This window comes from Perognathus longimembris, chromosome 3 (genome assembly GCF_023159225.1).
Source record: "Perognathus longimembris pacificus isolate PPM17 chromosome 3, ASM2315922v1, whole genome shotgun sequence".
Taxonomy (NCBI): Eukaryota; Metazoa; Chordata; class Mammalia; order Rodentia; family Heteromyidae; genus Perognathus; species Perognathus longimembris.
The window spans coordinates 49,193,734-49,219,533 of NC_063163.1; the positions used below are offsets into that span (position 1 = coordinate 49,193,734).

At 36.7% G+C, this 25,800-nt stretch overlaps 1 protein-coding gene across 1 annotated transcript in view; it reads left to right on the top strand.

The window, feature by feature from the left end:
• Positions 1–17,203, top strand: part of Trpc4 (transient receptor potential cation channel subfamily C member 4) — a 196,125-nt gene extending 178,922 nt beyond the window's left edge. The window contains exons 8-11 of the mRNA XM_048341466.1: positions 3,632–3,826; positions 13,912–13,953; positions 14,073–14,162; positions 16,207–17,203. Coding sequence (XP_048197423.1) covers positions 3,632–3,826; positions 13,912–13,953; positions 14,073–14,162; positions 16,207–16,929 — 1,050 coding nt within the window. The 3' untranslated portion in view covers positions 16,930–17,203. The remainder of the gene's footprint in view (positions 1–3,631; positions 3,827–13,911; positions 13,954–14,072; positions 14,163–16,206) is intronic.
• Positions 17,204–25,800: the final 8,597 nt, after the last annotated feature.

Below are 25,800 nucleotides of genomic sequence, written 5' to 3' on the forward strand. Positions count from 1 at the left end.
AGCTAGGTACAATTTATGTTCAGCACTTCTCTATGCAAGGCCCAGTGTGTTATGTCTCCATGCCTTTGACCTTTCATCTTGACATCAGGGAACTCCTGCGATGTCTGCAAAGAAGTTCTGAGAAAAATCTGGCAAGAGAAAGAGCTACAGGACTTTCACTTTCTTAAAGCTTAGAAAAGGAAATGGAGCAGTGATTTTGAAGTCTCTAGGATAAAATACTACAATATTTTTACTTGAAACTCTGGAATGTAAAGCACGAAAGTAGAAGTACTGCAATGAACAAGACAAATTGAGTTCACATGCTGGTTATCAATGTCTATAGCCAATCATTATAGTAAAAATGTAAAAATTTATGGACCAGAAATGGTGGCACATGCCTGAAGTCTCAGGCATTCAGGAGGTAGGGATTGGAAAGGCTGTTGTTTAAGGCTAGCCTGTGCAAAATGTTAGCAAAACCCCATCTCAACAATACAAAGTAGGCATGATCAATCACATCTGTAATCTCAGCTACAGGAAAAATATACACAAGAAGGTGGCCCCAGGCAAACAAATTCAAAATGTGATATGAAAAATGACGCAAGCAAAAAGGACTGGGGTAGAGCTATACTCAAGTGGTAGAGCACCAGTCTAAGAAATACAATGTCCTAACAAAAACCACAGAACAACTAACAAAAAGTTTAAAACTAATGTGAATTAAATTTATGCATAAAACTTATTAACACTACTAAATACATATTTCCCAAGCTTCCTATTTATATGTTAGACAAGAAGCACGTTATAGACAGAATTATATGTTGTCCATTTTTCTGTATTTAACCATAATTACAGTGTTTCATTGGTTAAATCTCTGTCAATCTCTTTTCTCAAGTAGCACTTGGAGTTTTACTTAAACTCTGTTTATGGAAGAAATTTTTTTTATAAGACACCTGTCATAAAACATTGGAATGTATTATTTATATTTAGTGTCTCTCAGACTAAAGCATTTACACTGCATGACAATTTCTATGGCTGTGCTGAAGTTCTAGAATTTAGGATGAATTCACTGAATATTCAGCGAGTATCTGAATTTGTAGCTAAAGAGGGAGAGAGCACTCCATTTAAGCATTTTGCAACCTGAACATTTTATACAAAGCTTCTCTATATTTGTTTCACAAGTGCTGTGTCCCTCTAGTCAATTGATTTACAAAAGTAGATTTCTACTTTCCAGACTGAGAACAACACAAACTTATAAAGCCTTTACCAAGTTAGTTACAGAGAAGCTACCACTTGTTTAGATTTTATAAAAATGTAAACATCCTATTTAAAGAAGAGATCTTATTTGAGAAAGAAGAGTGAGATGTTTACTTGTTGCTTCAATGTTCCACCTTTTTTTTGAAATAACTTTATCCCAAAGGTAAAAATCATCTCCATTGCTCCTCTTTTTTGTTTTTTGGCACACATGCTGTAAACTAAGTTAGACATGAAGAATCTGAGATAGAAGGAACGCCTTAGCCTCCCATGCATGACTCCTCATTGGGGCACAGTCCATTTAGCTCTATCCAAACTATAGTAGAACCTATTGTCTGGGTTTTCCCTTGTTGTCCTGCATGCTACACTCAGACCATGGAATAAATCATTAAAAAAGGAAACTTAGCAATTGTAGGACAGAAGAAATCATGCAAGCCATAATTCAAGCCTTCTTCTCATTCACACATTTTCAATGGACTAAATATTTATTTTGTCCCTACAATGTGTTCAGATACAACTTGGGTTTTTTTTTTGGCATTGAAAGAGCTTTCATGTAGTATGAAAGTGGCAGAAAAAAAATCAACAAATAGTTTCTATATTCACAAGAGAAAGAGGTTATAAAAGTACAGAAGAGAGGATCTCGCCTCAGGATGAAATGAGATGTTGAAGATGATGGATGTATCAGTAGATTAAGTGTTGAATGGGTGTTCTATAGAGCACAGGACTAAATGGGTTTGGTCACCACTTAGGGCTTTTCAGCTCAATTTTCTAAGCACTGTAGTCTCTGCTCTGGCCCCTCACAGAATCCCAAGCACAGAGAAAGGGTTTATTTAGGGGTACCAGTAAAAGAACACACAGAGTTTAGAGGAACCATTGAAGACTTCCTGGAAATCCAATAGCCAACAAGTTATCTAAGTGTCTGACTTTGTACTCTTTGGGTCAGTTCTATTGAGTCCCTTTTTCATGTCTACAGCAAACAAAATATAGTTCTCTTACTACTCGTGGGTAGCATAGTTTTCTGTGCTTCTCAAGTTGCATAGTAAGGCATAGTATTTTAAGTGTGTTTAGAAAGAAAGGAGGACAGAGGAAGGTGAATATAACACAGAGGGGAAAGGGAAATGTGAAGGAAGTTGCAGCTGCTGTATTTCTGTCTACCAACAGTTGATCTACACAATCACATAGTTCCTTGACTCTTCACACAGCACAACTGTCCAGTGCCTAAAACAAAACCCTTGTTTTGTGTAGTAGATTACACATATACACCTGTATCTATGCATACTCTACAGATACACCACATGTACTCATTAATGTACAGCTGTTTGGTAATATTAGCATAGTCTAAAAGCTGAATTCCCATTTATACTATTAATTGGTTACAATGAGCTATTCTGACTTCTTAAAATGTCTAAATGTCAGTTTCTACCACTGATTTCTTCCCAGATTTTGTGTTTAAAAAAGATTCATAGCCAATTTAAGAAGAGACTTCCTGCCCTCTATCTCATTGCCACAAATGAACTAAAGTTTCCCCAGTAGGTTAATAAATCAGGCTGATGAGGGGCATAGCCTCTGGCTCTTGGAGAATCAGACACCCTTCTGGCCAAATTTGGCCAAGATTATTATACCAAGCTTCATTGCTATGATAGAGAAGCTCTGTGCCATTCTGACTATTGGTTTGAAAGTAGCCCAGAATGATTCACCAGCACACACTCGTAGTGCTAACTACTAGGGAAGCTGAGATCTGAGAAGCAGAATTCAATGCCAGCCTGGGCAGGAAAGTCAACCATCAGAAAACTAGAAGTGGAGCTGTGGCTCAAAGTGGTAGACTGCTAACCTTAAGCAAAAAAAAAAAAAAAAAAAAAAGCTCAGGGACAATGCCCAGGCCCTAAGTTCAAGCCCCACAACCAATCAAAAAAAAACAGAATGATTCACCAAGGAACATACCCAGAAAGAGTTGCACAAAAGCTAAGATATGAGCATCTTTAATAGTGTCATTCACCTAAGCAGGAGATGAAGCTTTCAATAGGAAAAAGATCCATTTCTGATGAAAACAATGAAATGGAGCTCTGTGATTTTACAATGCTAATGATTCAAGTTGATCTTTGAATCATAACTGACCACAGTAGTCTCTTTAACACAAGATTCATTGACATTTCTGTGTCAGCAAAGAAGGAAAAATGAACAATGAATGGTAAACCCTAGCAGGGTAAGGGTAAATCATCATCTGAAATATTTAGATGACTTACCCTAGTTGTTATCAGTGGGTATTTTATAAGCAATTTAATTTTAAGCAGTTTAATTAATATTCCAAAAACCACTCACAGTCAAGTTCAGGCTCTCTCTGAAGTTTTTCCTCACCTGGGTAATGAAGACACCTGTCAGTTGTTGTCATGTTATTTCTGCTCAGGATCATGCAGATATAGAGTGGAAATTTGCACGAACAAAGCTGTGGATGAGCTACTTTGAAGAAGGAGGTACTCTGCCTACTCCCTTTAATGTCATTCCAAGCCCTAAGTCCCTGTGGTACCTAGTCAAATGGATATGGACACACCTGTGCAAGAAAAAGATGAGAAGAAAGCCAGAAAGTTTTGGAACAATAGGGGTAAGAACATAGCGTGTCTGAATAAGTCCCTTTTCAACTGAATGTTTGGCTATGGTTGTGTTCTTGAATGATATTGGGTCTTTGGCCTTTTGATTCTACCTGATTTTATGACATGAGCACTCAGTGTTATCTCTGCCATGCACTGCCAAAGTGGGTAGGACTTGTTCTCAAAGCTGTTTCCTGTAAGAAGGGCATCATAGCTATTTCAAGAGGAGCTAGTGGAACAGGCCTGGGAAACTAGCACTCTTTCTTGATACTGTGATTTCTAACTCTTGTATTTGTGGCATGGCTAACTTATGTCTGTTCCTGGCATGGCTAATTTATGTCTCTTCTTTGAGAGGAGGACATCTATTTCAGTCCCTACACAGAGTATGTTATACCTGACAAGTATGATAAGTTCAAAATAGTATGTCAACTGTCAGCTGTGATTTCAGAATATGTCCAATGTAAAATATGTTACATTTACTATGCCTTATATCAAAAGTGCTCTGAGACATGCTTTTAATATCCTCCTGGAAGATAATATTTTCTTTGGATAACTTTTTTAAAAAAAATTTAAATTACCTTTAAGTAGGTGTATGAAAAGGATGCCATTTAACAAAGCAGTTTATGTATACAGTGCATCTTGATCAGTGTCACCCCCTGCAACATTCTCATCCCTCTTCTACCCACTCTTCCCTTACATCTTAATATTTTGGTGTATATAATGGATTCTTAACTGCATTTTCCTCCCTTTATTTGCATGCCTCTTGGGTGTACCCATTTCCTCATTTTGCTTTTGTTGGGCATTGACCTAGTCTTTCTTTAAATATAATATACTATTTGACTCTTCACAGCATCTATTGTACTTCAGTTAATTAACTTGTAACCACTTACATACCACCCAACATGTTTACTTATAGATTGATAAATAAGTTCTATCTGCCATGCAATAGTGCCACCAGCATAGCCACACTATGTGTTCAAAGCTGTACTAGCACTGTTCACTATAGTCAGGATGTGGAATCAGCCCAGATGCCCCTCAATGGATGAACGTGGTATATGTAAACAATGGAATTTTACTCCTTCACTCCAAAGAATATATTGTACTATTTGTGAGGAAATGGAAAGACTTTGAAAACTTTTCATATTGCAAACCAAGAGTTCAAGCAATTGCTCAAGAAAATATATAGTTAAATGTTTGTTTCTGCCAAACCACTGATGTGGGCCAAATTACTATGTGTTCTTTTCTCACTTGGTTTCCTAATTTTCTATGTTCTTTTTTATGGGTTTTGTTTTATTGTTGGTTTATCTTTAAATAGTTGTACAAAGGAGTTCATAATCTTGTAATCGTGTTTTGGGAACTAATACATGGACATTCATTAGTCACTTTGATTTTTTCTGAGAAATTGCTTTGGAAGTAATTTAAAAGGTTTTACTCTTAAAATTGCCACGTCATATCTAATAATCTGATATCTGATAAATATCAAAAAGGTAACTTGATTTTAATTTTATTTAACATAATTGATGACTATTCATCATCCTCTAAATGATCCTTTTCAGCTTTTGAATTCACTGTGTGTGTAGGCATTGTAATAGACTCCAACTGTCCTACTACAACATAGCAAATGTTTTCCTGTCAGTCAAATTACAATTCTAAAGAAAAAATAACAGATAAGCAAGGACTGAAAATTGTGAGGTGCTCAAGAGAAGCAATTCTATTCTTTTTTATGAGTTACTGTCCCTGGGCTTGAGAGAGAGCAGTTTGGAAACATATCTGAGCTTCAGAATCAAAATTGTATTCCAATATTGTCTTATCATGCAAGTCACATACTAATTTATGGTCTTTACTGCTGGACTTGGAAAGGAATGAAATTATTTAACTTGTAGATGTTTGATTTGTCAGTTAAAGTTGTTCCATTTAACTATTTTAAAAAGTCTTTATAGAGTAAATAAATGCATTGACTAGCCTAATCTTAATAGGTGATTACCACACAAATTTTAAATGCCAGTAACTGAGATGGAATTTGGGAATTGAAGGAGGTGCAAAGGCATGGTTTCCATCCTGAGGGCATCGATCATAATGTGAGGCATACAGACATAAGAAATAGTATTATCAGATACTCTGTCATATATTTAACACTTTAATATAGCCACATGCTAAATACTTCAAAAACAATATAGGAAACAATGGATCTTATTCTTAAATGAGCCCAAGAAGGTTTTAGGGAAGCCAAGCTCCTGCTCACTCCCTTCCAAATGAAAATACAAGCATCCATTATACTATTCTTCAGTGCATAGTAAATTTTAAATAAATCACTGAAAAATATCTGTGACATTATCTTAATAGCTTTTTTGTAGGTCTTTTACTGGGGTACTTTTATTTTAAGAAAGAAAAGCCAACTTGTCAGAGAATGTTATTTTTTATATTTTAATTGTTGTTAACAATAGAGAGAATCTTGGGTCTTAATTTACCATGAAACTTGGTAAAAAAAAAATAATAATAATAACCAGCCTTCCTCTAAAACATAAAGGTATTCCTCTGGGCTGCCATTTCATTGTTAACCCTCTCATTGTTGATTGGTGATTAGAAATATTTTGCCATCATTTCATAGATGAAATGAGAAGTTAGAAGTTCAGTTAGGCTATTTCTCAGTCAGGTACTAACCAGACACAACCCTGCTTAGCTCCTGAGATCAGTTAAGATCAAGAGTACTTGAATTTTCTCAGAGACTCTGCATCTTTTCAGACTGTGGATCCCGACATGATCAGGGTTTCTGCTAAAGGAGAGATTTCTATTTTTTCAGAAAGAAAGAGGAAATGATGTAAGCCAAAAGTTGTCTTTTCTACTATTACCGTTCTCAAAATACAGATTTCTTTTGATGTCTCTGCTTCTAAATTTGAATCTTCTGCTCCCATCCAATGCAACACAAGTTAAATTCAGAGATAATTGGTTGCAAAGCATTTCTTTCTTCTTTTGCCATGTACGTTTTGCTAACCTTTGTCAGATGTTTTGATTCTTTTGGAATTCATGCCAAATTAAATAAATACGCTGAGTCATGTCTCCTTTCTTCATCTTCTTTCTATCCTCAGTTGTCTTTTTCCCTCCAGAGGAAGACCACATAAAACTCAAGAATGTCTCCATTTTCTTTTTCTCTTGACTACATTTCCAAAATGAGGACATAATACTTTGATTTATGTACTCATAGTTGAGATCTATACATTCATTTGTTTTAGGTAAATAAGAGATATTATTTGTGAAAAAGCTCTTGCTTGTAAAAAGATTAGATAAATGAAAAGTAAATTAATATAGTGGAAATATTTAAAGAGGAGTTGAAGCAATAAAATAATGTCCCAAGGCAATTGATTTTGCTGTGAATCCACTTCAAGACCATTAGCTTCCTTGGTGGTTAGATAGAAATAGATCTGTAAAGCTCTAGACACATCATGGTTAATCAAAAGGTGACCTGGGCACTGGTAGCTCCTGCCTGAAATCCTAACTATCCAGGAGATTGTTATCTGAGGATTGCAGTTCAAAGCCAGTCCAGGCAGAAGAGTCTATGAAACATCTCTGATTAATCACCAAAAAGCCAGAAAAGTGGAGATGTAACTCAACTGGTAGTTCCCCAGCCTTGAGTAAAAACCAAAGGTTGATAGACTATAGTATTGCATTCCAAAGGGAACCTCGATTATCATTTAGTTCTATCATTTTCTTGAAAAGAGAACTTTTTTTACTTACAGAGTTCTCCAAGTCCCTTAGGAACAAAGCTGGGCCTCTCTTTTTCTCACTCCAGTGTATCTCTATCACCCTCATCTGTGTCATCAAAAAGTCTGATAGCTATTTGACTTACCCTTCCATGTCATATATGTGTCCTTTGATGGTTTTCAGCAGCCTTTGCTGGTCTTGTCCCCATGTCAAGCTGCCTTTTAGAACCCTGAATTGCAGAGCCCTGGGGTAACAGACTGGCTGGCACTGTGCTCTCACACCAACTTGGTTATATTCCTGCTACTCTGTTGAAGTTCTCCTGGAAGTTATGACATTCTTTGAGGCAGTCTCTCAATCCTTCCCACTTTAATCTGCTTACTAAATCTTAACACTCAGCAGCTACATAAATGTCCCACTGCCAGTGATTCTATGCATGTTCTCGGAAAAATCCTGAAACCAGAGCCTACTGGGGTAGCCGCAGGGGTCACTATCTGGAAACTCATTACTAACTCATTAAGTGGTGTTTTTTTTTAACTTGTCTTCCTTGAATAGGTGATCTTTGAGTTTTAGGTTAATTAATGGTTCATTTGACTGTTTTATGCAGGAAAGCATAAATGAAGCAGAGGTGCTTTCTTTGAGCAAAATATTTATGACAGGAAGCAAATCAATAATTGAGAGATAGCCTGGAAGATTACAATAATAAAATAAAAAAACATGCTTAATGAGGCACCTCAGGAAAACACCTAAGTCAGGAAATAGTGAACACACTTCTAGTACCTATCATCGGAAAAGTTGAAATGGTAACCACATGCTTCATACTTTATTTTAGTGATAATTTGACTATATATAAAGAGAGAAAAAGAGAGACACAGAATGAGAGATGATATGGAAATATAGATATAAGATAGAGATAGACATGATAGAGAACTAAAGATAGAAATGAGATGGAGATGATAGATAGAGGTGATTGATCATCGATTGATCCATAGCTAGCTAGCTTTATCACTGATAGATAGATGATAGGTAGAATAGAGATAGACATAGACAGACAGACAGATAGCTATAGAACTTGCTATTCTTTTATATTCTTGATATTTTAGGAGTAAGGTCCTGAATATTTCATGTGACAATATGATATCCAGGCATTTTGCATCACTTGTTTTTATGTGCTGATTATGTAGATGCATGCTATGTTAATGGAGAAAGTGTGTCCACGGAGAATAATATTGTCTATCCATTTAAAACTGAGTTAAGCTGCAATCTTTAGCAAAGGGATCCCATCCTGAAATGACCCTGTGCCTTTTGACATTTTCTTTTTTTATTATTTTTATTATCAAACTGATGTACAGAGAGGTTACAGTTTCATATGTTAGTCATTGGATACATTTCTTGTACTGTTTGTTACCTCGTTCCTCATTCCCCCTCCCCCTCCCCCTTTCCCTTCCCCCCCCATGAATTGTTCAGTTCATTTACACCAAACAGGTTTGCAAGTATTGCTTTTGTAGTTGTTGTTGTTTTTTTGTGTGTTTTTTTTTTACCCTGTGTCTCTCGATTTTAGTAGAGAGCACAGCAGGCTACATCCTTTCAGGCATTCACTGAGCAATGCAAAAACTAAAAGGCATAATTCATGGGCTGAAAAATCTGACACAGACCAAAAATAAAAAATAAAAATCAGAATGGAAATGAGAGAAAACGACACTGAAATTTGACTGCAGGGAATCCACTGTGTACAGAGAGCCTGACACTTCACACAGTGGAACTGGGAAGCATTGGAGCTAAAAAGCCAAAAAATGTCACCGCCGATTCCCTGGAGTCCTCTCCCCTACCTTCAAATGCTCTAAAACAACTTGACATGTCTATTGAAACCAAGTTTCTCTGTAGCTAGGGAAGTTTCTATTCCTTTACTATTAGTTTCCTGATCAAAATGCCACTCTCTTGCCCTAACAAATAAGGAAGAACCTGAAAGCTCTGGTTTATGCTAATGTGGCACACAGGCATGCCTGCCCTCAACTCTTCAGAGCCAGCCTACCCAGGGACATTCCCCACACAGTGTTGAGCCTTCTCATGTAATACATAAAGGAAAGGGACAATTTGATGTGCACTTCCTCCCAGATGTTATTCCGATATACACTATTAAAGAAAATAGAATGTTTAATGTACTTCCTTAGCCTAGTTATTAAGGGGGTGATTGATGTCTGGGTTACGGGAGATTGGTTGGTATTCTTGGGAGGGGCAAGAGTAGAAGTTAGTGAACACCTACCTATTGGCCCACATGAAGTTGCAGACCCTCCCCTCCCAAAATTTCTTTGTGTTTCTTAAAGGCATTTTATTTTTTTTAAATCTGTACAAGAGAAACTTTTTCTATCAAATAAAAATGAGAAACACAAAGAAAAAAAAAGAGAAAGAAATGTTTATTCCAGCAAGAAAGGAAAGAAAAAAAAATCCTTGATAGATCTTATGGTCCACTTTTCCTGTCTTACACACACAAATAACAAATATTCTAATTTTTCTTGAACTATAAACCAAATTAAACTCTCAGCCTTGCAATTTCTTGGAAGAAAATCAATTACCCTTTACCCACTTAGGCAATGAAATACCTCTTATGGTATTATTTTTATGAATACAAGAGATTAACCCTCTTGGTTCTTGGTGTTTCCAGTGATAATTATGCTGTCTTCCCTTACATAATAAAATTCTTGGAAAGTCAGCTGATTTTTACCCATCAAAATGGTTACAAGTATCTCAAGTATCACTGATAATTGTTCTAGTATATAGTATTTGAGGATATTATTACCAGGCAAAAATCGCTATGCTTATTGAAAAGGGTATGGGCTAAATTGTATCCTTCCTGCCCCCCAATAAATAGAATTCCTCATCTTAAATATCTCAATCTATGTTCTTTTATGGAAACTGATCATTGAAGACATAATTAGTTTGGCTAAACAAGTCATACTATAACCAGCTCCATGTAAGAAGATGGTCTTGTGAAAGAAATGGAGACATGGAACAGTACCACATGAGAATGAACACAAAGACTAGAGATACAGTCACAGGCCAGAGAATGTGATGAGTTAATGGCCACTGCTAAGAGCTGGAAAGCTCCTGACCTATAGTTCCTAACTCATGTTGCTCCTGTATGATTAGATAAGCTTTCATCATATGGGTCTCATGACCAGCAAACACTCCAAGTGCCTTGTAACCACTGAATTCATGGTGTCAGCTAAGGTTTCACATGAGAGCCCACACTAACTTCCCAAGGCCATCTAACCCATGGATTCCTAACAGCAGAGAACATTGCAACTGTATGGAAGTCTCCATAACGTGGTCTCTCACCTGGTAACCCCAGCACATCCCAATCTCCCAATGCCCCTGTCAAAGCCCTGTGTTTTCTTAATGTTGAATTATCTTTAAACAGATATACAAAGAGGTTTTGATTCCATGTGTCAAAAATATAGCTAAAATGCATTTTGATCAATGTCATCCCTTTCATCATTCTCCCTTCCATCCATCTCAATCCTACCCTGACCTTCCACGTTATGTTTCTATCTTCATATATGCACAGTGGATATTATGGCTATATTCTCCCATCATTCATCTCTCCAGCAGACAGACCCCCAACAAGATATGTTTCATTTTTCTGATGTTCATTTGTTAAGTTGCAAGCAAGTGATTCAAAGAGGTTACTCTACTGGAATCATCCTGTATCTATTATGTTTTGGTCAGTGTGTGTGTGTGTGTGTGTGTGTGTGTGTGTGTGTGTGTGTGTGTGTGTGTGTTTATATGGTTCTGAATATGTTTTATATGTGTTTATAATTTAGATATAACTTATGCATATAAGAGGAGACATGCACACTTTATCTTTCTGAGCCTGACTTAACTTTACTGACTTACTTTGCTTAATGTAATTATTTTCAAGTCCATACATTTCCCTGTAAACGACATTTTCCTGAAGGATAAATAATCTTCCCATGTATGAAGGAATGTATACATATATATGAGGTAAATATGTATGCATATATATGAGATAGATATTGATAGGAGATATGTGAAAAAACATAGAGAGAGAGCAACATCTCACATTTTCATGATCAATTAGTTGATTGCAGAGCATCTTAGCTGTTTTCATAGCTTGGCTATGTACGGGTGTGCAAGTGTCTTTATTGAACCTTGATATGTAATCTTTTTATAAATGCCTATCTGTGGTGTCACTGAATAAAAACCTGCTTTCCACATTGGTTGCACTACTTTACATTCCCACCAACAGTGTAATAGGGTTCCTTTTTCCCACATTCCTGTGAGCATTTGTTGCTGTCTGTAGACTTGGTTTCCTTGGGTGCAATGAAAATCCATATCTGGTACAAACACTGTCACTGATTATTTCCTTTACTTAAATCATGGAAGCCCATATCCTCAATATAGTATTTTTTCTGTTTTTCTTAAATTTATTTATTTTTATTGTAAAGGTGATGTACAGAGGGGTTACAGTTACATAAGCCAAGTAATGAGCACATTTCTTTTTGAACAGTTGACTCCTCTTCTCTCATTTTCTCCCAGATTTTTCCCTTCCAACCCCTGTTCCAACAAGTTGTAAAGTTCATTTTCAACATGGTGTCTAGGAGTATCACTGCTGCATTTGTTCACCCTTTGTCCCACCATTTCTTTTTTCTCCTTAGTCCCCAAATAGGTAGTCTTACATACAAGACAAAAGCACAGAAATCAAAAACAGTGACAAAGGAGAAAAACAAGAATCAAAATAACAGAAAACTTCTTGTTTCCCTTTCTTAGAGCTTATTTTGTAAAACATCATTTTATATGATATACAGTATGCACATAACAATTGAGGCTTTGTGATCCTCCCCTAAGAATATCCTCCTTTGGTCTCACTATGTGAATGTTTAAAGTCCTGTCCAATTTATCATGTCCAAGTGTAATTTTTTTATCTTTTACTTTTCCGTCCTGTTTTGAGTGAGTGTTAGAAGAAGTTAGTGTACAACTTACTTTGGTTTTATTGTTCACTTTAAGTAACTGCAGAGAGAGCCAGTTTCTTCCTACAAGTGCTTGGTCTTGAGTTCTGTCTCAAACAAGAGTCAGTATCCCCATCTGGTGGCCCAGTCAAAAAGTTCTCATACTGTGTAATCTTTTCACAAGATTCTAATTTTGTATAAAGGTTGAGATTTCTTCATTTTTACAATAAATCATGTTGAAATTTTTCTTACAAAGATGAATATTGTTTCTGAAAATAATACCACTAAAAAACTGAGAATTTACCATCTGTACCTACAGTTCACTATTAATCATGAAACCACATCCCTTCTTAATGCCTATAAAAGCAGCATTTTTCTCCCATGTCTTTAGAGAGAAAAAGTTCACTTTGTTGAAAATGTCATTTCAGAATACAGATGAAACTCTTTTCAAAATTCTATTTTATCAATCTATGATTAAGTATTTAGTAAGAAACAAGACTCAAAACTTTTTAAAGCCAAGGTATATTACATTTGCTATCCTTCTTGGTTACCAAATTAATTTCTTTATTGTAGACATACTTTTATTTTTGATTGTGTTGACCAATATTCTTCCTTAAAAATAAGTGCTACTCTTTATTTAAAGCACTTATAATGTAATTATGATAAATAGATTTTTCTAATATTTTTAGAAAAATTATGAAAGTTGAAAATATAAAATTTAGGGTCATGTGTTATTTAACTCTATTTATAATGGTATCTTTTTCAGTCACTCAACATCCTCCCTCTCCATTAGTTACTCCAAAATTAACATTCTGTGCTAGCCCATTTCTTCCCCCAAAATATTTTGTTCTCTTCAACATAATTGCACTGACTCACATTTATTTTTTAAATACTCAGACATTGTTAACACTATTTCTAAAAAATTACCTCATTTATTCTATGAAATATAGTCAGCTCAGTAAAAAAAAAAAACGCTCCTCTCAATGAATATTTGAGTGAAATTATTGTTGGGAGTTCATTACTTTTAAGATTGCTGCTTATGTGTTACTTGTCATGAATAATGCCTTAATCTTGCTTTGGCTAGAAATGTTAAGCTTGTTAATTTGTGATAGACTATCTCTATGCTAACATCATTTCCAGTGATTTGAGGTGAACATCAAAGATGACTAACTAATCCATTGTATTCATCATGTATTATTAGAATCCTATTTCTTCCACTGTTACATTTTACAGGCCAAATGTCCAACAGGTTATATATTACACTTTATTATTTCTTATTTGCTTTTTCTTCTGATTCATGTGAAACTTTGTTCAAGCCACAGCCCATTGTCTACTAAAACCCTCAACCTAGAGAATAAAGGAGAATGAAAACATTATTTTCTGCAATGCTTATAGACAATTTAATAACTGAATAAGGAAATGTCTTTTTTTTTCAGAGACGAGCTGCTGATAATTTGAGAAGACATCACCAATATCAAGTAAGTTATCCTTGTATTGGATCTTGCAATTTGCATTAAAATAGAAGGCAGAGCTGACTCACCATAGAAATCTTATTTATGCACTGAATAGAAAATACTTTTGTTTTAAAATGCCTCAGGAAGTTATGAGGAACCTGGTGAAGAGATACGTGGCAGCCATGATTAGAGATGCTAAAACGGAAGAAGGGCTGACAGAAGAGAACTTTAAGGTAACCCCTTTGGTCTTCATCTTAGTGAGAGAATAAGAAGCCAGCCACAGCATACTGAGAAGCAGAACTGAAAACTCAGCCATGTGAACAAGCTGGCCTCTGTGCCTTCTTTTATGAACTCAGGGCCTGGACATACTCCCTTAGCTTTTCTTCCTCAAGGCTGGCACTCGACCTCTCCATCCATACCTCCACCTTTTCTGGTGGATGAGTGGCTTGTGAGCCTTTTCCTGGGCTTTGAATTGTGACCCTCAGATCTCAGCTTCATGAGTGGATAGGATTATAAGTGTGAGCCACTGACACTGGGCTCTTCTTTAAATTAATGTTCTTTTGAATGATTTTTTTGAGTGTGGAAATTTCTTCTCAGAATAAACTGTTTTGAAACATACTTAACCAAAATGTACCAAGGAGACTTCACTTGGAGGCAGAGAAAATCCTAGAGCTTGATGTCCTATAGTCTGACTGATCTTAGTCAAACTCTGCTCTGTGAGCCTGATTGTCTGATGTCCCATCCTGACTGCTAAATCCAACACATCTTAAACAACCAACATGGTGTAACAATTTGAAAAGTTTTGGAGGTGTTCTGCAACGGTATGGTGGCAGGGCATTTAAGTTCTGCATTTAATTTAGCCTATGGACTTAGTCTTTCTACTTGAGTTTCTTTCCCAAAAAATTATTTCAGAAGAAATAAGTACAATATATTCTCCCTCTCATCTCTCTTTTCCTATAAATATTACACAATATAATTACAGATATACATGTAAATATGTGGGTAAGTATTGCACATGCATATATATGTGATGTATATCTCTATGTGAATATATAATGTATATATGTAATTATATATAGACATGCACACACAGATAAAATTTATTCTATATAAATGTGCAGAGATTTAGGAAGAATGCTTTAAGTTCAATAAGATTTTTTTAAAAAGAAAGCAAAAAATATAAATATATAATTTCTTTGCAGAGAAAGCAGCTAGTTTGACAGAGACTAAAGCAGTCCGCTTTGTAAGAAGGAAGATAAATCGCAAATAGTTAAACAGTGGACTCTAAATGAACTGAATTTCAAAATTGTCTTTGCCACCACAGAAATCCACATTAGGAAGTCAAGTGACTCTGCCTTGCTTTGAGGGACAGGTGGGAGGGAGAGGACAAGTAAGAAGGCTACTACTAGGTTAAGACTGAGAAATCCATTGCCCAAAGATATAGCAGACACACAGGAAGGAGCCTGGGAAATACTGATGTGAAGCAATGTGTAGGATGTTAAGAGGCAGACTCATCATTTGGGGTTGAGTTCTCACCTGGGTATAAAGTAAGTAAAAGTAGCTGCCAATTCATGGCAAAGTAAGATTTGCCTTATTTTGTTTTCCATACCCTTTGAGACAGAAATGTCTATGATGTTTGAAAAGCAGGAGAGAGAGAGAGAGAGAGAGAGAGGAGAGAGAGAGAGCACACAAAATGACTTGACAACAGTTGAACACTAAGGAGAGGGAGTATCTAAAATTGCAAACCTGAAGAAGACCAAAAGAATCAACTGCACTCTGGTAGAGAGGACAATTCCTCCTGCTTCTTATAGCATCCTTAGGAGGTTTCCTTGTAACTACAAAAGTCCACTAGGGCAATTAATTTGTCATCCCAATGACAGAGCACTGGAAATTTCCAATAGAATCACAGCTGAGAAGATTCCTTGTTCTTTAAAAGGAATGGAAGACAGTTTAGACTGGAAAACGATATTGCCTAATGTTTATGTTCATTTGTAAGACCTATTTTATTCATATTAATTTATGTATTGTGCTGGTACTAGGACTTGAGCTCAAAACTTCTAGCTTTGTTTTTGGTGTCTGTGTGTTTGGTTGGTTGGTTGTTTTTATTTTGCTGGTTAATTGGAGATAAGAGTCCCTGCTATTTGTCTGCCCAGGCTGGCTTTGAACAGCCATCTTGAACAGCTGAGATTACTGGCGTGAGCCATTATTGGCTCTCATTTCTCCTGTTACATTTGAGTCACAGCCTCAACTGTTCCATCTTCACTTTGCCTCCCTTAGGAACTAAAGCAAGACATCTCTAGCTTCCGCTTCGAAGTCCTGGGGTTGCTAAGAGGGAGCAAACTGTCCACCATCCAATCTGCCAGCGCCACCAAGGAGTCCCCCAACTCCGCCGACTCGGACGAGAAGAGCGATAGCGAAGGTAACAGCAAGGACAAGAAAAAGAACCTCAGCCTCTTCGACCTGACTACCCTGATCCACCCGAGGTCCGCAGCCATCGCCTCAGAGAGACGCACCATCAGTAATGGCTCTGCCCTGGCGGTGCAGGGGGCCCCCAGGGAGAAGCAGAGGAAAGTGAACTTTGTGGCTGACATCAAACACTTCGGGTTGTTTCACAGACGCCCGAAGCAAGCCACGGCGGAGCCCAGCACAGCTCCCATCTTCTCCGTGTCCGAAGAAGTGGCTCGTCAGCAGGCAGCGGGACCCTCGGAGAGCAGCATTGCGCTGGGATCGCGAGGCCTGGGGGCCAGGGGGGACCCCAGCCTTCCCGGCCTCAGTGAACAGTGTGTGTTAGTGGACCACAGAGAACGGAATTCGGACTCGTTGGGTCTGCAAGTGGGCAAGAGGGTTTGTGCGTTCACATCCGAGAAGGTGGTGGTGGAAGACACGGTTCCCATCATACCAAAGGAGCAGCACGCGCAAGAGGAGGATGGCAGCCTCGACTACGACTTGCACCTGCAGGACACGGTCAGCCACGAAGACTATGTGACCACGAGATTGTGATGCCCACAGAGGACGCCTCGACGTGGGTTTCCAGAGTGCTCTGGGAGGGAGCGGTGGGGACATGTTTTCACAGGACGTTAGCCAAGGCTGACTCCCAGTTCCTGGCATTGATGAACCGTGGCATAGTCCCCCGTAACATGCTGAAAACGAGGCGAAGGCCATCAAGAGGCCTTCTTGCTGGGAAACCTGCTTTTGCTTTCACCATTTGTTTGAAGGACTGTTTTCATTTTGTTCTGGGTTTTTTTGTTGTTGTTATTGTTGTTGTTGTTAATAAAGAAACGCACCTTGTATTCTTGTACCGTTGCAGTCACCCACCGAAAATTTTTAGCTATCTTTTTTCAATTAAAACAAATGCAATTTATTTCATGTAGTGGTTGACTCGTATCATAGATATTTTTATATGGAAAGAAAACAATGTAGCTGAACTATTAGAGCTTTTCGTAATTTCGGGAGGGGAGGGCAGGGAAACTCTGATGACGATTATTCGATTAAGGATTGTCCACCCGATCCTACAGTTTGGCTTTGAAATACAAGTCTTATTTCCTTATTTCCGAAGAACATGTAAATAACAATAGAACCCAATTCAAGCAAACAAGGCTTCAGTTCAGGGGGCCAGGAGCAGATGTTTTCTAAAAAGGAAAGTCAGATGTGTAGATTGTCTCCATGTATCATTTCAGGAAGTAAAAGAAATGTGTTTGCCTTAATGAATCTTGGTGATTGGTGATTTTAATAACATTTGCTCAAAATAAAGCTTGCATCTATAGTTTAAAAAATCTATTTCAGGTTCAACTGATGATCATCCTAAATGTGAGCATTTGAGAATAACTGAATTTTGGAAATGTGGCAGAATTTCTCAGAGAAAAACAAATTTGAACACTTTTAATGCTCAAGCAAAGCAACATGGTTGCATGATCATAGTATTCAGAGGGAAATGAATTCAACCTAAATCTAAGAGAATTCAACCTAATCTAGAAGTTGTATTGCAACCACACAATCAGTATCGCTATCGACTCAAAACATTTACACAAGTTGGTCATTTACTAGACTGTCTTCAAAATGTTATATCTTTAAAATTAAGATCACTCAAAGATGTATTCTTAATTTTAGTGGTAGATACAAAAGGTACATAGTTAATCGCTATCTTTACAACATTTATAATTTGTGATCTCTTCTATTATTGGCAAGATAATTTAGCTGATATGACGTTTATTCACTGAACTATGAAAAGGAAAGAAGTAAGCCCACCCAATATAAATATGATATGGGCAATTTATTTTTAATATAATTTTGTTAAAGTGTTGTACAGTTTACCATTTCATGTCCAGTAAAGAGTACAATTTTTTGGACATTATCTCCCTGTCCTTCTCATTTACCAGTTTTCCCCTTTTATCACTGGACATGAGTTGCATAGTTCATTTCCCACATAGTATATACTGAATACCATGGCTGTATTTTTTTACCCTCCCTCCCTCTCTTTTTGTACCCCTATGTCTCCCCATTAAACCACCATCACCACCACCAACAACAAAAAAAACCACATGTTTCATTCCCTGGAATTTGTTTCAACATTAAGTGTTCAAAGGAGTTTAAAATATATTACTTAAAATATATTTCTGTGTTCAGTTAAGACATCTTAGGAAGTTTTATCATGAAATTCAGTTAGAAATTATTTCAAATCAGTAGAAAAGTAGTCTATATTATTTTTAAAAATTACTTCTGTGAACTACAGAAGTGATAAATTTTGCATATAATTGACCAAAAACTATTTGTGACCAAAAACACAGTTTCTAATTACCATCAGTCCAAAATCAAGAATAATGGCAATAACTATGCCAGCCATGGTTCTAAGTACACTAATTACTAACATGCATAAAATGCTCTCCAGTAGCCTCTGTTCATATTTCCACCTTGCCAGTAAGAAAACTGAGACAAGCACTGTCTAAAATAACACAGATAGTGATAGAACTGCAATGTGTCCCTTATCACTCAAATGCTTTTTGGAGCAGAAATAAACTGGAATCTCAAAATCATGGGATTGTAATAGCCCATTCAAAATTCTATACTTTGAGAAATAATGAGTTGGGTAAACTCCATAAATCTGTGTTCCTTCTCAAATGTACATTTTATAGAACCAATCACACAGTAGAAGTAAAAATTGAAAAAAAAATTCTGGTTGGGCACCTGTACCTCTTGCCTGTAATCCTAACTACTTAGGAAGCTGAGATCTGAGGATCATGGTTCAAGGACAACTAGGCAAGAAAGTTCCTGAAACTCTTTTTTTTTTTTTTTTTCTGCCAGTCCTGGGCCTTGGACTCAAGGCCTGAACACTGTCCCTGGTTTCTTTTTGCTCAAGGCCAGCACTCTGCCACTTGAGCCACAGCACCACTTCTGGCCATTTTCTATATATGTGGTGCTGGGGAATCGAACCCAGGGCTTCATGTATACGAGGCAAGCACTCTTGCCACTAGGCCATATCCCCAGTCTTTCCTGAAACTCTTATCTCCAATTAATTAATCACCAAAACGCTGAAAGTGGAGGTCTGGCCCAAGTGGTAGAACAGTAGTCTTGAGCAAAAAAGCTCAGGGACAGTGCCCAGTGCCCTGAGTTCAAGTCCCAGGACAGCCAAAAACTGAAAAAATAGAAAATAAAATTCAGCATGGGATCTCAGGTATCCCCTTGAAACACTGGACATTAGTTTTCAGTGAATCCAGAGACAATCAGCTCCTGCTTACTCTTAAGTCCACATTTATCTGGGGATTTAGAGTGGGCTGAACAGGTTTGAAGAAATACTAGGTAAATGAATGCATGTACTGTTTCAAGCACATTTTAGCTCCATGATATTAAGACTCAGACAAAACCCTAAGGCTACTGAAATACACCAATTTTCTCCAACCTTCAGTAGTAGGAGAATTACAAACTTATTCTTAATATTTATGAGAATATCATTGATTTATTTTGCCTCTTTCATACGTGTGTTCATGCGTGTGTGCGTATGTAGGTGTATATGTGTGTATATGTGTGTCCGTGTGTTACAATAAGGACTTTATGCATCTCTACTGTACATAATTTATCCGAGTTTAACTTCAACCTTCCTCTGTCCTTATGTTACAAATGTCTCAAGATGTTGGGGTATAAGTGGGACTAGAGCCACCACTTCAAAGGAACTAAACAATGCCAGATTTTACTGCTATAGAAGGGCATGCTACTGACAGGAGAGCAAGGAAGCACTATGGAAGGACATTCTGCCCAGGTTTAATTCCAGACTCCTTTCTGCCCTTTTTTTCTGACTGGTTAGAATTTAGGTTCACAATGGTGCATGACTGAAAGAGGTGCAAATTTTATCTTGAGCAATCATCCAAAACCAGGACACCTAACAAAAACTCATCAAAGGAAGCCTATTCTTACTTAGCTTACACCCTACCACATGATCCATACCTTCAATCCCATGAAACAAAAATTCTTATGAGAGGATGTGACTTAATTAAACTTGCTTCTGGTAAAATGATGACTACCCTTACAATAGCAATGCTTGTGTTAAGCAACCACTTTGACAGGAAAGAGTTTAACTACAGCACCAACCACAGTAAGAGCAAAGCAAACTATTTTTGCAGTATCTTGTTTATACCAAGGGCTAAAATAGTAGTATTTTACAGGTGAACATGATATTAATAGAATTATCTTTCTGGGCAAGTAACACATGTTTTATCCATATCCCAGACTCAGCTATCACTGACAGATGTTTTCATGAATATGAACAAAGTTATTATTAGTACCAGATATCCTAAAAACAAATGTATTTTTGCTAAATATCCATTGATGTTATGCAGTATTACTGAAGATGAATAGTAATAAGAAAAAGTAATAGAATAAGAATAGAGTAAGAGACAGAATAAGAAAACAAAAAGATCACTGGCAAATGAAAATATTTCTTTACAAAGTTTAAATAAGTAATTTTGTTTTTTTCCCATTTCTATTCATGTTTCCGTGCATAGAAATTTCTAAAACTGATGGGAGGTTTAAAATCACCTACAATTTGTATGGAGAGTGATATGTTTTGTGCCCTTGTGATCCTAAAAAAAAAAAGCTTTTTGAAATTATTTTTACTTGTATTTTTATAGAGTTAGTGGAGGGGTATCTTGAAAAGTCAACCAAACTATAAAGAACTTGGGGTTAAATTCAGAGTATTTTATTTATCAAATGTATATTTTAGAAGTCACATTTAGAAGAAAGGACCCCATAAAAATGTACTTCACCATCTATGATAAATGCTGTATTGAATATTTCTTTGTAAATAAATCTGTGTGTTGATTTCAGTAGAGAAATCAACTATTGGAAAATGGTGGTCAGTTATTTTGTAAAATGATGAGTTGTCTTTCAAGGTAATCAGCATCCTAAAATTTATAGGTTTTATGTGTCATACTTGTATCAAGTTTTCTTAAATTAAACATTTTCTTATTGTTTGACAATTAAAATTGCCCCCACCCAATCCCTACTTTCTTACTTTAACATGGATATCACCACTACATACTTCAGTGGCCAAACACACAAATGCAAAGTATAAAAAACTTTGTGGGTAAAAAAGGGAAGTAATAAAAGAATTGGATAATGAGTTAAAGGTAAGAAAGAGTTCTTATTATTCTCAAACAAGCAAACTCAACTTTCCATCAAAAAAGAAATATATGCTATAAAAATGAACTAGTCTAGAGACTGGGAATGTATGTGGCTTAGCGGTAGAGTGCTTGCCTAGCATGCACAAAGCCCTGGGTTCGATTCCTCAGCAGCACCACATAAACAGAAAAGGCTGGAAGTGGCACTGTGGCTCAAGTGGTAGAGTGCTAGCCTTGAGCAAAAAGAAGCCAGAGACAGTGCTAAGGCCCTGTGTTCAAGCCGTAGGACTGGCAAAAAAAAAAAAAAAAAAAAAAAGAGCTAGTCTATCATGCAATGATCCCTAATAATTCTAGGGTTTCGTTAAGTGAATAGTTATCCAGTCTAATGACTCAGCACCAAAACTGTTGAGATCTGCTCACTCCTAGACACCCACCTTTGTATTTGTAGCAGAATCTTCTAGAATGTGGAAGCTTGTTCAGCATCATTATAAACCAGCCTAACACAAACCATCCACACATATCTGTAAATATGTCTACAAAGATTAAAATTTCCAAATAACCAAATGTCTTGGTATATTGCATCACTCTGAAAAATATTTCTTTACATTTTTGCTGTTCTTAGAGAGTCTCCAAAGTTCAGACCTACTAGTAAGCATAAAATTTAGAATACCCTTGGGCTCAATGTCACGAATATTGTTCTAATTATTTATAATATATAGTATTTCACTGTTATAAAATCACTGTTATATAGTCACATGCATTATTTTATTTTAAATGTTTGTGTTATATTGTATTGTGTTAAGTTCTCCATAAATAACTTGGGACATTAAGGTTCGGGATGCTTATAGCAAGTATCCAAGTTTATCTACTTACTCTGTTGTTGAGTTGGATGTTGACACATCCCTTCCTCCATACTTTAACTAAGTTTTCTTTGCCTTTGCCTTAAGTAGAAAATAAGAATAATCTAATCATTTCTCAAGTAAAATTTAAAATTTTTATCATCTTGACTTTTGTCTTGCTACAAAGTTGTTTTAAAAGATTTATGTGTGTGTGTGTGTGTGTGTGTGTGTGTGTGTGTGTGTGTGTGTGTGGCTTGAACTTAGGATCTTGCACTCTTACTGGTTAATTGGAGCTAGAGTGTCACAGACCTCTGTACCCAAGGTGGCTTTGAACTGCCTAAGATCTCAGACTCTTGAGTAGCTAGAATTATAGGTGTGGGTCATCAGCACGCAACTAAAAGATTTTTTTTAATCTTGTTTCATAGTGTTTTCTAAAATGTACACTGTTTAAGTCAAATGTTGATTTTTATTATATGATTATAATAGATGTACATTGGTTACAATGAAATACGCTAATACTAAGGCTTCTCAACTGAAAAACTATAAAGCTGAAACAAGAATGAGATCATAAGACCAAGGCTGGAAACAGATCTTCCTTTACTGACTGACAAACACCAAGAATGTCTCTGCAGGTGAAAGACACACACCAGTACAAATCCATCCATTCCCTTTGCAACTTTGCTGCTCAGTGGGCTGTTACTAGCCATTTATAGCTCCAAAGAACTTGAAGTGGGGCTCATGTGGGTTGAGAGGTACTCAGTGAAACATGGGCCAAGTTCTAGAACTTCTATGAAAATGATGCAGATTATGTAATTCATGTTTTAGATTGGTTACATGTTGAAATGATATTATTTTGGATGGGGTGAGCTAAGTTATATTAACCAAATGAGTTTATATCATCTTTACTTTTTCACTGAGGCTACTAGGAAGTTGAGACTTACCTGGCTTGCACTTGTAACTTTCAATACATTTTGATTGGCTAGGACCTCTAGGATATGACTATTGGTTTTACTCAATTCATTATTTCCATCTTTTGGATTACATAGGTAAGATTTATTCATTTTTAACTCCCCCACATGTCAAAGTGGTTCATTTAAAATTTCGGTCCTCTAGAGTCCTAGTCTCATAAAACCATTACTTACGATTTACTAGTATTTCATGGTTTATCCTTGCTTTGGCAAAAATAATAATATGCATGTGCATATGGGTTTTTGTTATTACTTAGGATTAATTGAATCATAGCTGAACAATGGTGATTCATGCCTGTAATCCTAGCTCCTCAGGAGATTGAGATCTGAGAACAGTGGTTTGAAGCCAGTCCTGGCAGGAAAGGCCCTGGGAGTCTTATCTCCAATTACCAGCAAAAATGTCAGAAGTGTATCTGTGGCTCAAATGGTAGGGTGCTAGCTCTGAACACAAATGCTCAGGGACAGTGCGCAAGCCCTGAATTCAAGCCTCAGGATGGGTACATGTATACACACAAAACCTGAATCATACATATAACATGCATATAAGTTAGTGATTATTTTTCATCTGACAGAGTATCATGAATATCTTTTTCTAAAGTAACTTAATATGCCAAAGCCCATTTGAATGTATTCACTAGTTATGGTACCTAATAAAATATATTCCCATCCTATTTTTATAATCTCTATGGAAGAACATCCTGTTAATAAACATGGTACTTTTAAGTGAAGAAAAATACATAATAGACAACAAGACGCTTCTAAGAGACAAATGTGATCACTTTTCTCCAATTACAGCCTATCAGGGCTCACTAGCCCTGTGCATGACTTTAACAATAACGCAGGTGTATGGTACCACTGACACTTCCATAGTTTTCTCTCTCACACAGTAAGTTTCAACAATTCTGAATTTTTTTCAGCTATTTAAGTTTTGTGGTTGCTCTTTTCTCCACCCTTTGCAAACAGTTCCTTCAGCCTTAAGTAAGAACTGTAACACAGTCTTGTTGCCTGAGAGAGTTTTCTTTAATTCAGGTTTTCATTAATCACAATTGACTTGGTTTATGGTCTCTTATAGTTCTAACTGTTTTACACCTGGAGGTGTGGCTTGAGCAATACAGCATCTGCCGCAAAGTCCTGAGTTCAAACAACTGCACTGCCAAGAAAAGAAAATTCAATAAATAATAAAAAAAAATTATCTGAGACTTCCAGTAATGAACCAAGGTTTCCCACTCTGAGAATAAGAGGGGAAAATGGCCCATGCTGACATTTTTCCAGGGCACCAATGAGCTTTCAGAGCTTCCAGAAATAACTGACTGTGCTGATTCAGCATTCAGAATGCAGAAAGTTCTTGATCTTGGGGAAGCTGGGATGCTAGTAGTATGTCAGAGCTGCTTCAGAGTAATTGCAACATCTTAGACCTCAAGCATTGGTATTCAACATTTGTGCTTTACAATATCCCATTTAGCTCAAAATGTACAACTATACTGAATTATTTCCCTATGGTTAAGAGCAGCCAACAAGTAGGAAAGAGGAAATGAAGGAAAAAATAAATGTAGCATAAAATAGCTTTCAGACAATTATTTCTTTCACTTTTTAAAATTAAACTCTTAAGACACTCCAATCCTTGTAGACAAATGCAGCTGAACTAAATAATGTAAGGATATTGCAGTACCAATTACTTATTTTTCCCAGCAAACACATCCTTTAAAACAATAGTACAAGAGATAGGTATTCATATGGATATAATCTATTTGCTTGGCTAGGAATATGGCCTAGTGGCAAGAGTGCTTGCTTCGCATATATGAAGCCCTAGGTTCGATTCCTCAACACCACATATATAGAAAATGGCCAGAAGTGGCACTGTGGCTGTGAGAGAGTGCTAGCCTTGAGCGAAAAGAAGCCAGGGACAGTGTTCAGGCCCCAAGTTCAAGGCCCAGTACTGGCAAAAAAAATTCTATTTGCTTCACTTAGTTTTCACATTCTTGTGGACATGGTACTTGTGTACCATCTCTGTGTGTTAGCTCTATATCATTGTACTTGTGTCATCTCTTTGCATGTTTAGTTCTGTACAAGTTTAACAGCACAGGTTTAATAACAGGTATCCACAGCCAGAGACAAGAGTCAGAAAATTTCTCACTGCAAGAATCGCTGGTATTAATATTGTACAATCATATCTACTTCCTGCCCTTTACCTTTCCCTCCATCCTAGCTAAAATTTGTGGTTCATTTTTAGAATTTAAACATTCAAGACAAGTATTTGTCTATGTTATAGAAGCAGAAGTATGTAGTCATTGGAGATTCACGTTTAAGACAATTTGAAATTCTTTGGAGGTTACTCACGTGGGTTATTAAATATATCTGTTTTTTGTCTCTTTTCATTGCTGACTGTCATTTTGTGGTGTGGTGAGGATCCATTTAGCTGAACCCTTCACCCATGGAAGGAGGTCTTGGCTCTCTCCA